This window comes from Lepisosteus oculatus, chromosome 7, assembly GCF_040954835.1.
Source record: "Lepisosteus oculatus isolate fLepOcu1 chromosome 7, fLepOcu1.hap2, whole genome shotgun sequence".
Classification (NCBI taxonomy): domain Eukaryota; kingdom Metazoa; phylum Chordata; class Actinopteri; order Semionotiformes; family Lepisosteidae; genus Lepisosteus; species Lepisosteus oculatus.
The window spans coordinates 32189982-32208333 of NC_090702.1; the positions used below are offsets into that span (position 1 = coordinate 32189982).

The 18352-nt window shown below is 36.9% G+C and overlaps 1 protein-coding gene across 2 annotated transcripts in view; it reads right to left on the minus strand.

The window, feature by feature from the left end:
• Positions 1 to 18352, minus strand: part of LOC102684801 (dedicator of cytokinesis protein 4) — a 156400-nt gene that overhangs the window by 13892 nt on the left and 124156 nt on the right. For both annotated transcript variants that reach the window (XM_015352639.2, XM_006633448.3), the window contains 11 exons: positions 17937 to 18041; positions 14489 to 14630; positions 13307 to 13473; positions 12792 to 12878; positions 10531 to 10707; positions 8185 to 8268; positions 7951 to 8070; positions 6713 to 6834; positions 6054 to 6174; positions 4975 to 5056; positions 3431 to 3540 (listed from right to left, as the gene is read on the minus strand). In XM_015352639.2, coding sequence (XP_015208125.2) covers positions 3431 to 3540; positions 4975 to 5056; positions 6054 to 6174; positions 6713 to 6834; positions 7951 to 8070; positions 8185 to 8268; positions 10531 to 10707; positions 12792 to 12878; positions 13307 to 13473; positions 14489 to 14630; positions 17937 to 18041 — 1317 coding nt within the window. The remainder of the gene's footprint in view (positions 1 to 3430; positions 3541 to 4974; positions 5057 to 6053; positions 6175 to 6712; positions 6835 to 7950; positions 8071 to 8184; positions 8269 to 10530; positions 10708 to 12791; positions 12879 to 13306; positions 13474 to 14488; positions 14631 to 17936; positions 18042 to 18352) is intronic.

An 18352-nucleotide genomic window follows, 5' to 3' on the forward strand; every position in this document is an offset into this window, starting at 1 on the left:
ATTATTCGGCCCCTTTACTTTCAGTGCAGCAAACTCACTCCAGAAGTTCAGCGAGGATCTCTGAATGATCCAATGTTGTCCTAAATGACTGATGGTGATAAATAGAATCCACCTGTGTGTAATCAAGTCTCTGTATAAATGCACCTGCTCTGTGATAGTCTCAAGGTTCTGTTGAAAGCGCAGAGAGCATCATGAAGACCAAGGAACACACCAGGCAGGTCCGTAATACTGTTGTGGAGAAGTTCAAAGCCGGATTTGGATACAAAAAGATTTCCCAAGCTTCAAACATCCCAAGGAGCACTGTGCAAGCGATCATCTTGAAATGGAAGGAGTATCAGACCACTGCAAATCTACCAAGACCTGGCCGTCCCTCTAAACTTTCAGCTCAGACAAGGAGAAGACTGATCAGAGATGCAGCCAAGAGGCCCATGATCACTCTGGATGAACTGCAGAGAACTACAGCTGAGGTGGGAGAGTCTGTCCATAGGACAACAATCAGTCTTACACTGCACAAATCTGGCCTTTATGGAAGAGTGGCAAGAAGAAAGCCATTTCTCAAAGATATCCATAAAAAGTCTCGTCTAAAGTTTGCCACAAGCCACCTGGGAGACACCCCAAACATGTGGAAGAAGGTGCTCTGGTCAGATGAAACCAAAATCGAACTTTTTGGCCACAATGCAAAACGATATGTTTGGCGTAAAAGCAACACAGCTCATCACCCTCAACACACCATCCCCACTGTCAAACATGGTGGTGGCAGCATCATGGTTTGGGCCTGCTTTTCTTCAGCAGGGACAGGGAAGATGGTTAAAATTGAGGGGAAGATGGATGCAGCCAAATACAGGACCATTCTGGATGAAAACCTGTTGGAGTCTGCAAAAGACCTGAAACTGGGACGGAGATTTATCTTCCAACAAGACAATGATCCCAAACATACAGCAAAATCTACAAAGGAATGGTTCACAAATAAACGTATCCAGGTGTTTGAATGGCCAAGTCAAAGTCCAGACCTGAATCCAATCGAGAATCTGTGGAAAGAGCTGAAAACTGCTGTTCACAAACGCTCTCCATCCAACCTCACTGAGCTCGAGCTGTTTTGCAAGGAAGAATGGGCAAGAATTTCAGTCTCTCGATGTGCAAAACTGATAGAGACATACCCCAAGCGACTTGCAGCTGTAATCGCAGCAAAAGGTGGCTCTACAAAGTATTAACGCAAGGGGGCCGAATAATTTTGCACGCCCCACTTTTTATTTTTTTATTAGTTAAAAAAGTTTCAAAAATCCAATAGATTTCGTTCCACTTCACAATTGTGTCCCACTTGTTGGTGATTCTTCACATAAAATAAAAAAATTATATCTTTATGTTTGAAGCCTGAAATGTGGCAAAAGGTTGAAAAGTTCAAGGGGGCCGAATACTTTCGCAAGGCACTGTATATAGAAATAGTGTTACTCCAAAGAGTTATAACTGCAAGCTTTAAAGCAACAAAATTTTAAAAACTATGTAAGGGTCTAGATACTTTTGCAATCAATTGTATTATTCATTAAAATACTATGAGTTGTGCATATTCTGATTATGTATGGTCAAGTGGAATATAGCAGTAATATATGCTATCAAGGAACACTATGCTACACAGGCACTGGTTCTGGCTACATAGGTATTTAAATATTATCTGGGTTAAACACATTAAATACAGGAATTACTAATGTTGCTGATATTCAGGCTAATCTGCACTACAGAAGTACAATTACACATGTAATTTGCAAATTTCTCTTTAGGGAAAGAATGTTTTCTAAAACTGAAAAAAATGTATCTAAAGGTTTCGGTTTTGTTTGGTTTGCATAATTGGAAAATCAGTGATCACATCATATAAACCAATTGTCAACAACAGTTATCCATTATAGAAATCAAGATAATGTCCACACGTGAAGTCTTTATACCTGTCATATACATTGTGGTAAGGTTACTTAAGTACATTACAATTTAATATAGGAGCTAAAAAAAAAATAAGAATATGAACATATAAAGATACAGTATAAAGTATATAAAACCTGCTTAATCTGAATTCATAACCATCACACAGGTGTCAGTAAAATTCACACAGTATGTGAACACAGGCCCTCCAAAAAATAATCTAAATTTACAGGTCCCATATTTCATTAAGGCAGGTCAAATCAATTTAAAATGCTGGAAAAAGGTACTTGTGTAAACAAATGTACCCTATCAGCAATACAAGTGCCATTTGTGCAGCATTTTTATCAACACCGTTAATAAAAACTATCAGATCATACAGACAGCTATTAATTTAGATTTAAACCACAGACTAATTTGAATAAAATACAAATACCCTACCAAGGTTTTTACAAACACTTCCCAATGGATATTTATGTGAATTTAGCACTGAAATTGTTCATGTCTTGTGGTTGACCATCTAGTGAGTTATCAGTACAGATTGAACACAGGCTGAGCTATCAGAATATTGCTCTGCACCATTTAAAAGTCTTCCAGCAGATGGAGTTGTCTGTATAATTAGCATTACCACACTTCATCTTTTTCATGCCTGCCCCTTAAAAATCCATCACATTTCCACTGTTGGAGTGATGAGAAGGAAAAGCTGGCACTGCAAATCTCATTACGGTAGAATTTTAAAAAAGAAATAACCAATGGTAAATAGAAAAAAGAACTTACAAAATTTATACAAAATATTATTTTGTATTTATACAAAAAAATTGAAAAGTCTAAGCACTTTTAGACTTTTTTACATCATAGTGTCATGCAATGTGTATCACTTTGAAGGTCTTCTATGTATTAATAACAATATAGCACTAATAATACTATTTGTCTAATGTTTTTATCTAAAGCAACTTATTTTTGCACCATTTATATAGCAAGGCATTTCACTGGAACAATTCAGGTGAAGAACAGTACCTTTCTCAAGTGTACAGCAGCAGTGTCTCACCTGGGAATTGAATCCACAACTTTCCAGTTACTATCCCCAAACCACTGTGCCACACTACTGTCTGCTGTAGACTATACAAATAATCTAAATTGTATTATTAAATCAACTAATTTAACTCTTCTTACTGCACACATTATGTTGTACAGGTATAACACAGTGGAACATTCTGTGAACTATATATATATTCTGGATATAGTCTTAATCTTTCAAAGGAAACAAACATCATTTTATGAATAACACCAATGTCTTTACTCTGAGACACTGAAATGAACTGAGATTTCTTATAAAAAAAAAGCTGGTTGTGGCTTTCATACAGTACATTCACAAGGTGCTGTCTGTTGTGTAGAATCCTGAGGGTTGGGGGTAAATACTGAGGGGTTTTATGAGAAATTGAGGTTTCTTATAAAAAAAGCTGTTGGTGGCTTTCACACACTGATGTGAAATTCATTCCGGACCTGCTGCTGCCAGGCTCACCTGTGTAGGATCCTGAGGGTTGGGGTAAATGGCACTGCAGGGCCTCTCTCTGGGAGAAAGGCAGGAGTTGTCTCTGGAATGCTTGTGCTTGTCAGACAGCAATGGTGAACCTGGGCAAAAGGTAACAGTGAAAAATGTAATCCTACAGAGCACTGTGATGTCAGTCCTACACTCTCAAGTCCAGGGGCCTGTTTTTTTGCGCATTCTTCCTTCTTGAGCATAAAAATGGACATTGGATCTAGCAATGATGTAAATGGCCAAACCAATAATGGCCATATTGACCCTTGGTGGGGGGGGGAGAGGGGGGGGGCAGAGAATACAGAAGGACAGAATGGGAGGAGTGAAGAGAAGAGAGGAATGAGAAAGGGAGGAGAGGGAGAGGAGAGAGGAGGGAGATGGAGTGATACAGAAGACAGAGATGAAAGACAGGAGTTAGAGAGGGATATGGAGACGAAACTGTTTTTGTTGTAAATGTTGTGTTAATTGTTACTGCTTTGGCAACAGTGTAACTCATCAGTTATGCCAAAAGCTCGTCGAATTCAAGAGACAGGATAGAGACAGGAAAGAGAGAGAGGAAGAAAAAAGTGACAGAGAGGGGTAGAGGCAGAGTAAAAAACAGAGAAAGGAAGAAACATTATACACAATTCTGTCCCCCAGAATGCTGCATTTCCAAATGTATATACAACAGTCATATATAAAATAATGTTTTTACTATTCATATAAAGTAAGGGTTATTTAACGTGTACACCAAATTCCTAGAAATGGTATCAGTGAATCAGTGACCCTTTTGTATTGAATCAGTCATTGGTCATAATTCAGCAGGATTGGCTTGGTCCACCATTAATACATTAAGACACTGAAGACTCTTTTCATTAACCAGACAACTCAACTGAATGGTGTGGTACCTATCTTCTTTGAGAGAAATGCCCAGTTTATACGTTTTGTGGCTTTGTTGGAGTTTTTCTGCTGTGCAGAGAAAATGTTTTCCAATAGTATTTAAAAAAAGATGCATTGATGACAGACCATCCATATCCCTTTTTAAGGTATGGATATTCTTACAGTGCTCACTAAAAGCACGTACAGTAAATGGTGAAAATGGAGAATGGTCAGCAGATGTTATAGCATGATGCTTACAGATGACATTGGCTTGGTACAATGTTCCCATGAAAGACACTGATCATATTTGCCAGTTACAGTGACATAATTGCACATTGGACTAGAGGTTGGTGATATTCTCCCTCATGCATGATGCCACTTCCTCTATTCTGTCTGTCTTGCTTGTTTAATCATTGTGGAAGAGCTTTAACTAATTACCAATGGTAAACTGTGCAGTATATTGTCAAATATATCTAGATTTTTTTGTGTACAGTACGTGATTTATCATGATTTGTGTTGAGATGTGGACTCTCACCCGCTACAATGAACACCTGACAGTAATCAATGTATCTTTTTAGTATCCGTTTTAGTATATAAAAAGCTTCATAGGGACTATTGCCATTCCACTTTTTACATTAGCTGAGTCTTATTAAAAAAAGATTTCATACCTCTAGCACTAGACGGTGCAGAACTGGTCACATTCGGAGAGGCAGAATGTGTCGAACTTAAGCTTGAGGTAGATGGACTTGGCTAAAAAACAAAAAAATAATATCACATGCAGACACAGTCATTTGGTACACCCAGTCTCGGGGTTACAAAAAATATTTGTAAAATGTCAACATTGGACTAGCCCAACTTGTATCCATTCTTTTCTTTTTATTTGCCTTTTAAATCAGTTCCTCGAATCTTTACGTAACCCGAATCTCAGGAAAGTTGAAAGGGACACTTCCCTAGCTTTTGAGAGAACTACTGTTCATGATACTGCAATGATCCTCACTTATTCACCCCAGCTGTGTTTGAGAGTGAGGAAGGAGGGACAGGAGAGCAGGATTACAGGCTCACTCAGGGTGTGTTGTCCTTTTATGGTTAACAGGTGTGCTGCTAATGATGGAGGGGGGCAGAGAGCAAGAGAGAGAATGTAGCAGCGGATAGCAGTCCATGTTGTAGAGAGAGGAAACCTCTTTCATTTATATATTGGGAGAAAAATTAAATAATGATGAATAAAAAAAATATCTGAAACACCAGTTATAGCATACACTTCAAAATATACAGTAAAGTAAAATAAGAAATGCCTTTTAATGAATTTTAAAAAACTGTACATTTCATTACTCTACGGTGTACTGTGCAATAATTAAACACAAAATAAAATACATGAGAAATAAAATTACATGGCTGCTTCCTTGACATGACTGCAGTATGGGTTATTTTGAGTGCAAAAATGTAAGATAATATGCAGACCACACCACAAGTAAAAATAAAGTGTGGTGCTGACACATCACACTCGCTCTGTGCTATTCACCTGCAAAGGAACTTGTTACACTACTGTACTTGCCCTTTACACATGTAACTTAAACTCTCCTTACCTAGAAAATGCTATTATGGGACCCACGGCATGTTTTTACATAAAGTCAAATTTGCTAAGTCTTGTAGAAACCAGGGAGTGTAATTGCATATTGTAAATACAGAAAAACAGATAAGTATAAAACAAAAAAAATTGATAATCCCTCCTTCCTACTATAAGTTTTACCTGCATGTTGAAGACTTCATCAGAACTCTCTGACTGTCCAGTGATGTTACTGACTTCATTAGAGGCTTGAGATGACAGTGACGATGAAGAGTATCTGTTGACAGCTGGGTAGCTTAGGGGGCTAAAATAATTAAATCAGAAAAGGTTTTCCCACTTAAGGAATGTCTCTCTTAATTGATGTAAATATAAGAATAAACCATACATACTGTAAATCTGTGGTTTAGATTTTTTTGTAACTATTTTAGGAAGCAGAACATTTATCCTCATAAATCTTGTATAAATCCCCCATTTATACAACTTAAAACATTAAAGCACACAAATCTCTAGGCTAAAGCCTAAGCAATATCTCACTGCTTTTGTTTGACCAGAAAAGCAGGGAGATAGAACTGAATGCACCTTCCAATGCTTCTGGGAGGAATGGGACAATATGCAACAAAGCACATATATAAATTCAACAGATCAATTCACAAGCACAATATTTTCATAGAGCCACCAAGTAAATAAAAAAGAAACAAAACTAAGAAATAGATTATGTAAACCTTCTTAGATGTTTAAACAATTATTTCAGAACACATCAATAACTAATGGACACTATCCTACAACTGTCTTTGTCAATGTATCCTGTCAATGAGGCTGAAGAATATTGTACTGAAACTTACCTGCGCCTTGCTATGACTCTAGCACCATCTGGGCTTATGGCGTTAGGCACTGAATTCCTGCATATACGTGGACTACCATTGGTGAAATGAATAGGGCTTGCACGTACATAGGCCGGGAAATCCTAAGTAGCCAAAGGAAAGAGACATTTAGAAGAGTTTCAATATAATGTAAAATTTACACTGATTCATTTCCGAAATTATCAAACATAAAAGTGTAAATTTTACATGAATATCTCACCATGAACATTAAAAAAAAATACATATTGCAATGAGAAGAAATGACTGTTGATTTGAGTAGTATTGATCCTTGTAATAACAAAATACTTATCAAGTCAGGTGATTTTATTAAACCTCCAAGTGCTCCATCTTTGGTATTTGTGGTGTGTTTAAATTTCCAAAATGAGTTTTGATGAAAAATCTGAATACATACTGTAGCAATTAAAAAATCATGACTATTTAATGTAACAACAGCAAAAGTTACGACTATTCCCTGCTTTTATAATAAAGATCACCTCGTTGCTATCGGCATGACTGAAGGCACATTCTCTTCAGAGAAGCTGGCTAGAAATTGAAATTCTCTACTTCAACAGTCAGAAGACTAGTCTTGAGAAACTAGAAAACAGTTATGGAATAAATAGGCTACATTCTAGTAGATAGTGTGTCATCACACTGGCTCAAGACCATTGCATCCATCTGATCCCTCTGCATAATGTTGGTTACAGCACAGGAATTCCAGGAAGACATTCCTCCCGCATCAGCAGACAGACTGCAGCTTACTGTCTGAATGAGGATCACACGCATGCTGGAAGACTGCAACGTTGTGCAATGTTGTTCTGCCCTAGACAGACTTGACTGAAGTTTGGAGACATAATGGTGCACGTGTTCCAGATTGTGTTGCTCACTTAAAAAGGTGTGGAAGTGAAAAATCTAACAGTTGCCTTTCCTACAAGCCATAAAATACATTGTTAGCAACTATTTTATTTAATCCATTAGACCTGAGCATTGTCCTTCTTTTGTTTGTCAATATTACTTCTAACATATATGATGTCTCAGTACCCTCATTCTACAAAGAGAAAAATAGACTGACACCATTGAACAATTATATATTTTGTACACATTAGTCTTTTAAATCTTCAACACAAATATTTGTTTTCTGGTATTTATAATTCCTTCTTTCTTGCCTACAGCATCCTTGCACTTCAATAAATTAAAAAAAATAAGCAGAAGAGATCAGTTACCTGTATTCCCAAGCTTGTTTTCATCAGATGAAACTGATCAACCAACTTTTTATGTAGAGGTCGCATGTCCTGAGGAACAAATTTTTCATGCACAGCCAACCCATATTCCAGTATGTGTGCCTTAAAAAGTAAAAATAGGTGTGACTTTCACAGATAAAATTGTCTGTTCCCAAATACATTTCTTCTGTTTTTATAATCAGAAGATGTGTAGACAGGAGTTATTTGTGCACTTACCTGTTCAAACATGAGCTCTCTGAGCCGGCCAATCTTTTCTCCATCCTCAGGATGATTTATTATGTAGTCCTTTACAAAGAATGCCTGTGAAAAATTACAGTATGTAGTGCAGCACAGTTACGAGCCGAACAGATGATTTGCTTAACATGTAATGTATCCTTTAATGCGTCACTTAGTCAAGGTCTGCATATACAGTTAGTAACACCTGACAAAATAATTCAGTACTTTCTACATGTGTCTTTACATATTCGCAAAATGCAGACAAAATTATGTATTCATTTCTGTAGTGATACCATAATAGAATACAATATTCCTCGTATTTTTAGGATTTTTATTTTGCTGCCAGACAAAATGATAGAATGCAGCCTCCTACAACTCTGGATAAAATCTGCTCTGCCATCACTAGTTAACCCCCCTTAACACGTTTTTATCATCCTAAAACTTAAAAAAGTACAGCGGAATGCACAACAAAGAAAACATTTGAATAGTGCCTTCTTTTCCTGAAAAAAAAAACCCGAAGAAGGCTTTACAAAGATTTATTGTTCAGTATTCAAGGCTCATGTTCCCAAAGATGTAATACTTTGCACAGTGTATTATACAAGGGATTTATCTGAGGAACTATGAACATAGTGAAGGACTGAATCTCCTGTTTTAATAACCACCAATATCTAAATTGTTCCATAGTAAGAATTAAGCAAAATGAATGTCACTAAGGATAAGCCATTCAAGTGTCGGACATTTCTCCCAAGGTCAGTGCTTTGTGTCACTTAGCAGGCTTTAGGAGATGACATTCAATGAAAAACAATAATGCTTTAATAGGTTAACAAAGAGGAACTACTGTGCTCATTGCAGTTTTCACTGACTAATTTAAAACCATTGACTCATTTTGATTTAGGGAATGACTTGTATGAATCTTTTGGCTGTAATTGTACGGTTTATGCCACTTACATTGTTTTTCAAAACAGATTCAAAACCGCCCCAGAGAATTTAAAAGGCTGTAACAGCTTTGAAGAAAAGGATTAAATGTGATAATGAAAAAAGCATTGTTAAAGCAATATCTCCACTTTGGTTTTCGGAACTCACAGCTTAATTGATGTGCACTGAAGTATTAATGCTTTAATTTTAAGAATGACTATTAACCAGATTTCAGCACTAGGAACATTTAAATAGAAAATTAATAATGATGTTCAGAAGACTTGAAAATAAGCATATCAAAATGGATTAATTAAAGTCACTGTAGCTCCTAAAAAATCTCTAATCTTTAAAAAGTATACATAAGACTGTAAGAGCCAAATAGGGTTTCAAATTAACAGAGAAAAATACGAGAGGAACTGACAGGATTACATTAAATTTATAAGAAGGATATTCAATGATAGAAAAAGTCAAAAGTAGAAAGATAACTCTAAATTCCTTGTTTGTGCATTGGACTACACTGATGCAGTTCAAATATACCAGCATAGGAGACAAAAAAAAAGAAAAATATTTTTTTCCATTCACCCATTTTCTAACCACTTTATCCATTACTGTACTGTGTTGTGGAAAACCAAAGCCTATCCTGGCAAGCACATTTTCCTACATTATACTTAACTGTTTTCTCTTAATCTAAAACAAAAAAAGTGTAATAAACAAAAATGAACTAAATCCTGTTAGCTCCAGTACAATCCAAAAATTATTTTACTGGCTTGAAACAAAACAATGTTCAAGTAAAATCAATATTTACTCACTGGCACATGATGATCGACATATGCCACTAATGTCTGAAAACTGTCAACTTACTGGAATTCAAAAGATCACTATAGGGAACAATGACTTTTCCAATATTAAAAATGCAAAATTATATAAAATAATATTCCCTAAGACAGATAAAAATGCTACTGTGAATAATGCAGTCGGATTCATGCAACTTTCATCAACAGAACATTTAAATGTGTATTATAGTGATCTGATTAACAATCCAGTTTGCTGGTGGCATTGAAATCCACTTTACTGCCTACTGTGATTCTCAGAGCGGCACTGAATAATCACCTGGTAAAAATTGTGGGAGGCAAGCAGGCAGTGAGGTGACCCCTATAAATGTGGCAGGCTTCCGACTGATTTTCTTAAAATCTTGGATAAAAATACATATCACAATTTGCAGTACAGAATGTGCAGTTGCTAAGCAATTTTTAAAGACTCGAGCTCACAAACTACAATGTTAGGGCAACAGCCCAGATCTGGTCTTCCGTTTATATAATCAGAAGGTCTATCCTGGAATGGGTTATATACAGTCCTCCATTACCCCTTGTTCTAATCGTTAGTGGTACTAGCATATCCATAAATGTTATGAGTTTATTGCAACGGCATTACCTCTTGGTATCTGGCAAGACCTCCATTGACAGCAGCATCGATGACTCCGTTCAGGCACATTGTGAGGGGGTTGATATTCTGCATTTGTCGAGCCTGACACTGACTAATGAGTGTTCTCAGCTGCAGGTTTTTATTCTCTATTACCTCAATAGCATTTTCCAAAGGGCTCATCTCAATCTGAAAAACACAACCGAGCCTCCTTCACTGATCTTTATTCATTCTTTTGTAAACACAAGAGCCTCTTCAACACAGGTAAAGTCTGATGTAAAATCATTCTGGACTTTTCACAGCTATGGGAAAGGACTGATTAATTGTTAAACAACAAAAACCAAGAAACATGTAGAAAATATAAATCACTTCTGACACTTACTCTACAGAAAACAGGTTTTTTAATTTGTTGATCTTACTGTGAAAATCCTTTATTCATAATGAAAACGGACAGCCAAACAGCCTTTTATAAAAACTTGAGTGAGGCACAATAGGCTTTAAAAAATGAAATAGACCAGCTATGTATGTTTTCTCAGAATATAAACAACTAAATGAAGGATGACAATGATACCACTTAATACCAACCAAGACAAACCAAACATAAAAATAATGTAAACACTTGCTTTAAGGCTTTACCAAGTCATTTGTATCAGAAATGATCTTTTAAGCTTTCCAAATTAGTTTTATTGTATTTTCTACTTAATGTATAACTTTTTTCTCTGTTCGGCAGTGTTTTTTTATTTTTTTTCCCCATGTACTTTTAAAAAAAATGCTTTTAAAATGTCACAACAGGTCTACAATTACCGCTAGTATTCCTGAACAAGGACGCTGTTTTGAGTTGAGAGACCTGCTGGTACAAATAAGTGCGGTGATGTTGGTACAAACAAGTGTGAAGAGGTGGCCCAACCATCAGCACTTATGAAATAGCAAACACACTTCAGTAGATAGCCAAACCAGACAGCAGGGTTAAAAGATGTAGAAAAAGACCCAGAAACACAAGGGCCCTTACAGGAATTTATCACAATGTGAGTCGACACTGTAGTCAAAAAGTTCAAAGAGCAGGGAAAAAAGCACCAAATTCCTGGCAGTGACCACCATTAATGACTTAAATAGATCATTGTGGTTTTACACCCAAGGGCACACAGTAGACTATCAATTACATGCAGTGATTTACTTCTAATTTATGTAAACTTACTTGTTCTGTGGTGTAGAAATGGAGATGTACAGTACCTAGGCTATATATTTCTTCTCCTCATCTGTAACCTAACTGTTTAGTGAACTGTTTTTTAATCAGAATTGCTACATAAATGTAAATGTGTCCATTATTTATCAATATTTTCTGTATAAAATGTATGGTTTTCTGATTTTTTTAAATCTGTGAAGCCTCCTGTCAACATCAGAGCAACACATTCTTGTTTTGCATCATCATTAAACGGACAGTTTCAATAATCATGTACCCCTCAGCATCAATGGATAGGAAGGTAATGCAAACATAGGAACATATTAATAGGCAGGTCAGTTTCACTTATGTTCGTTATGCTAATTCAAATCTAAAATGGGGTTTTATTACTAGGTTGTAATTTTTTTTAGTGAGCAAAGTTTGGAAGATATGAACAGATAGATTCCAAAGTCATGAAATTAACCATGAATAAATTTAAAATATAACTCATATTATAAAGGTTTATTCCATGCTGAAAAAAGAAGAAAAGAAATACATCATTTCAGATGTGGAGCCTCCACAGCAAAAAGAAAACGCTGTATTTCCTTTTTTCTCTTTCCAGCATGAAATAAACATTTACTTGTTCGTTTACAACCGACGCATGCTTATATGTGGACATTTTTTATCTGAAGCAGTCTCCAATTCTATTTTATTTTCTCTACTTTTAAATGAAATAGAGCAATATCTCTAGTAAATATTTTTTCTCTTTTCTTTTCATTTAGTTGTGCATGCTGTTACTAGCAGTGTCTTGCGCTCATATCACTATCACCTGCCATGCTTGTGGTGTTGTTTCCTGTATCCTGCATCCTGTGTCCAGTATGGTGTCTGAATTTTTAATACTTCACATCTGAATATAAAAAAAGCTTTATTTGCACAAGCTGCACATTTTTGCACACACACAATTTTCCATATTGAAAGGAAAGTGCTGAGCTAAACACTTTTCCTGCTGGTGCTCTGTTTTAGAACTGTCATTCTCAGGTAAGGCAAAACTTGTTAACACAGTCACAAGGCATGAACACGGAAGGAAACCTGTGGCTTTAAAGGCTGCACTCACCAGCTCTCGCTTCTCCACCTCAAACCACCGTGAGATGCCAGGGAGGCTCTGCACGAGAGTGAGCGTGGTTCTCTCGACCCACAAGCTCTGCAATCACAAGAACAGGAAAGCACATCAAAACCCACACTGCAGGCTGTGTCCTCTGTGCATTCTATTCACACGTGTTTTAACTGCTATTGGGAGCCTCCAGATGCAGACATCGAATAACCTAAATATGTATACAAAGCTCCTGATACTGTATGCCATCATATGCACAGAAAATGATTTTTACAGCTATTGCTAGTAAATGTAAGTCTGCTGCTTATTGCACATTACTCTTGTTTTTGAGGAATTTCAGTTATGTAAACCAGGATTAAAAAAACAACTTCCTTCATTTAACAACTTATATTAATTTAATCTTTTAATTGACTTTTAATAATGAAGGGACAAGGTACTTAAACAAATGTGTGTGTGTGAAGTATAAGGTAGCAAGCTTTGATTCAGCATTTTGTATGGGACAGCATTTGGTACCATACCTTAAATTCATTTTCCTTATCCTTTGTGCCTTTATGGAAAGGTCTGTCATATCTGAATCTCCAGATGTGGTTGACTTTATAGAAACTCTTAATGTTGTCTGGAACTCCATCCCTCTGCAGCACATCTTGGCTCTCTGGGATGGGACTTACAGCATAGATCTGCAAATCTGCACGCATTCAGTCAAGGGGCTGTGACTTTGAGATAGTTCACAAGTGTTAAAACATTCCTCAAAGTCAGCTTCTTCTTTGTTCTGCAGCAGAATGTGTTATTCACTTTCCACACAGAGATATCAAGGCATAAGGAGTGGAAGCTGAGCATTAAATCAGATGTTACATCATGCTACCCTAAATATTCACAAAACATAAATATGACTTGGATGCTGTAAGACCCCTGTGACATAAGTTAAACGATTTACAGTGAACAAGGATAACAAACTACTATGTTAATGCTATTAGACCACACTTGTCTGCTGTAAATGCACTCAGGGGAACACTTCTGCACCCAAAGCACATCTATTTTTCTACAGCCATCACGGCAGTCTGCTTGTATTACCATAATGGACTTATGCCTAAAATGTATTAAAATCTTTTTTAATTTTGGGTTGTGCATTACAACATCTTTCATTGCACAGGATTAAGTACTATTATACTTTTTTTAAAACTCTAAAACTCAGTATAATCACATTCAGTTATTGCTTTATACTGCAATATTGGTGTCTGCCAAAACTTTTTCCACATAAATTTGATCCAACTGTTCTGATTGACTCTTGCCTGTGCTAATGACAGCATAAAAGGTGAACTAGATATGGTGATCATTTCAGTTTAGCAATAATAATGCAAAAACAGTGGCTTTATGCCAAAAAGTGTTTAAATCACATTGAGTATCACGTAGATACAGTATACTGTACCAAGCAACCATATACACTACTAATAACACAAATCTTCCTCTTTTGTGGCAATACGCTCTCTTCACTGCCTTTTACTTTCCTTCTGAAGCATGTCAAAATATTACCTGGAATATTGTAAAGCCAAAAGAACTGATCCAGAAAAATCACCTTCCCAAAGTTATTGTCTTAGAAACTAGAGCATACTTCAAAACCAGTCACAATACATTACTTCGTTCTGAGAATGTAACCAGCTAAACCCTTGATTGTACTGGGGCTCTAGTAGTGATCTGGATACACTGGGCTTCTGCCTGAAAGATGGTCTCATCTGGCTGATTTACATGCTGCATGGCGATTGCATGGGGGAACTCATTCAGCATGCGTTGCTGGAAAGCCTCCAGTCTCTCATAGTCATGTCCACGGCAAACAAACTCTTTGTTCTGTAAAAGATTGAGAGAAGGTGCCTTAAGTGCTTATGTCAATAACGTGCAATATTTTCATATTGCCCAGAAGACCTCCAAACAATGCTGATTCTGTAAAATCATATAATAATATATTAAAACAGAAAAAGAAACAGCTGTGTAACAAGTATGCTGTCTGTTAAAAGACTGAACAATGTGGATTTCTAAGATATGAAGAGAATCCCTTGTGTAAAATCCTTTGAAATGACTTTCTGACTTGTATAATTCTTTTCTCTCTACACCCTCATCTTGGGTCCTTTGATCCCCACAAATGGCTTCTCTTCCTACCTCCATGCTGATAACACTGAAAACTGCCCTTCCATCCCACAGTAACCACCCTGCTTCACCACATATCTCTCTGCCATCTTGTCTACTCTGCTCTTTCCTCCCCTTGCATCAATCACCACATCTCCATTTCACTTGGCTCCACTCCCTCTTCCCTTCAGCTACTGTCAGAAAGCTCAGAGTCGTCCTTGACCCCTTCCCACACTGGACTGCAATGGGACACAGCCCACCCTAACAAAATGCCCCACACAGCTCCTAATGCAGGCTCTAGTTCTAATTCCCAGAGCAGTAGTCTAGGCAGAGCTGGATTCCTATTGTGGGCTCTGTTTCTGATTCCCAATGCAGTAATTAAGGGACTCTCTGGTGAAAAAAGACCTATCTACAGAGATCAGAACTGTACTAAACCTTATCCTTAAAATCCACTGTTGAGACTGCTTGTTTTTTTGTCATTTCTTCCCAGTAACTGCACTGTGGCTACCCACACTTGAAAGGCTGCTTATAGAAGAAACCCTAGGAAACAGGTGGAAACACTGCTTACTTGTACTACATACAGCATAAGCAACCTCCCTGTTACCTAGTGTGGGCTGTGGTTCCGATTCCTACAGCAGTAGTCTAAGTTGAGCCCGGTACCTAGTGTGGGCTCTGGTTCTGATTCCTACAACAGTAGTTTAAGCTGAGCCCGGTACCTAGTGTGGGCTCTGGTTCAGATTCCTACAACAGTAGTTTAAGCTGAGCCCGGTACCTAGTGTGAGCTCTGGTTCAGATTCCTAGAGCAGCTGTATAGTGTAGTGAGGGCTCTTGTTCTGTTCTGCATAGACTACTGCAGCTCCCTCTTATCCTTCTTCCCTTCTTCTGCTTAGTTATCCATGCCAGCTCATCTATAACTCTTTGCCTGTCCTCTCTTCTATCTTTGATATTCTCTGTTCCTCTCATGCCATCCCACTACTCTATTCACTTCAATGGCTCCCTAAAGCTTTTAAAATCCATAACCAACTGGTCTCATCTTCACTAATCTTGACCCTCTCTGGTGAAAAGACCTATCTACAGAGATCAGAACTGTACTAAACCTTAGTCTTTAAATCCACTGCCAAGACTGCTTGTTTTTTTGTCATTATTTCCCAGTAACTACACTGTGGCTACCCACACTTGAAAGCCTGCTTATATGTAGTACTACTACTTGTAGTGTTCACTTGACTTCACCATATTTACCCTGTATGGGCACTTATCTGTATTGCCCTGTACTCTGTGAGGTTGAATGGTCCTTTCTTCTCTACTTACATTACAATTACTATATTACTAGCACCCTGCACTTCTACACTTTTGATTAGAATAAAATAAAATAAATTCTTTATTATTGCATTTGAATCACAAGAATGTAAGAATTTACAAAAGGCTGAATAACAAGAGGAAGCTATTCACAACATCTTACTTGGTCATTCAATAGCTACATGAAAATAAAATTTCATCTGGCAATTTCTTGGAGAATCCCAGGTTTTAGGTCTCACCACAATATTCTAAATGAAGATTTACTAAAGCTCTGTAAAACTCTAAATGTTAATTACACACTTCTGACTGTATACCCAGTCATACTGTTTAGTAGAAGAATTGTCTTGACAATTCATACTGTAGAAGAATCTCTAAAAACAGTCAGAACAATTTGAAGGGGTACATTAATACTGTATGGTCCTTTTTCCTGCACGGATCACTGATACATTTTAAAGCCAGTGATTTGTTATATATAATATTTATTATGTTGTTTGATTGTATTACATATACACATATTGGTGTGCTTATTGTACTCTTTGCACGCAACTGAAAATTACAGATATTGGCATCAGCTAAACAGATAATATTTTTAGTTGACTAAGGAATTAGTCAAATGTAGACCAGTATGCATTTCAGGAAAGGCAGAAAACAGCATGGAGGCTGCAAAATATACAGTATAAACAATACATAAAGAGGTACATTTTTTTATGCTTTCACAAAGCAAATGCTGGCCAAGGGGTAGCACAATAACTGATACTTCAAAGGCTTTCAACATCAGAGCTAAAAATGGTTGAAGATGCCATCTAGTGGATTAGTTTGGTGCTTGCTGCAAATGTACTGTATACAACCTATACAAGTTGTGTTTTGGAAATATAAGTTAAATATTATGCCTCAGAAGAGGTATCATTATAAAATGCAAAGGATCAGGTAAAGGTTTATTACATGCTAAAAGAAAAGAGACAACATTTTGGCTGTGAAACCTTCTTCAGGTGTGAAGGAAAGAGGGCAGTTAATGAAGGATGGGAGAAGAAAAGACACGGTAGTTAAGAGGAGGCAGGGGCATCGACACTCTGGGAGAACTAGAAGAGAGGTGTGAAGTCAAAACCTGTAAATAAAAATTTACAGAAACAGAAGGAGACGAGTCCATCATTAAGCAAAGGGGGAAGGTGTGATCATATATAAAGGATAATTTTGGTTTTATATGTCTTTCTGCAACAGGAGTTCCGAAACCCCTCTGTGAGGACGGAGATGGAGAGATCAGTATGATCATGGTCATTTGAGGTTAAATGGGAAAATATGGGACTGGAGAGAACTTCGATCCTCACAGCCCTGGCATGTTCCTAAAAATGGCCTCCCAGTCTTCTTCCTGTCTCACCAATGTAAATAGCTGAGCGTTTTCTGCAAGAAATGCAGTAAATAAGGTTGCTGGAAATACATGATGTCATCTGGGTAATCCAGAATTGTCCAGAGGGGCCTTGAATATATATTTACAGGTGATGCAGCGAGTTTGGTTGCAGTTCAGTTTGTGTGGATGATTGCTGAGGGTGGCCTAGGCAACCGTGAACATGATAAAATTCTTTATTAAGTCTTTAGATACAGTACAAGGTAAATAAAGTATTTTTTAAAAAGAATCTTGCCATCATTCTCTCTGCACTGGGGAAAAGGGTGTATTCAAGTTAATAAAAAAACATATTTTGCAAATAAAGAGTAAAGAACAAAATACTGAAGACTTACCCGCAAAAAGAAAGGAAACTTCTTGCCATAGAACCCAACTCTGAAAAACTCAGGCTCCAGACGCTGCTGATCCATTATTTTGTCATACAGTGAAGCCTCCATCATCTTTCAGTAAAAGAGAAGACAAAATTAGAAATGTTTGTCCTTGGTGAACAACTCTTTTGTGCTTTATTTGATAAAATGCCATAAAACTACAGTAACTTTGAGTTATGAGAAAATATCACTGTGTATTTCTACAGTACAAAAACATACAATTTATTATTAAAGAAACCTTAATGTATATAATATAGTCGGTATATGTTTTCAAAGGGACTTGACATATAGTTTGAAGATCATAATAGAATGCAATTCATCATTTATGATTTGCCAGTCTTCAAATATCACCCGCATGTCTTACAAGAATATTAAATTTTTAC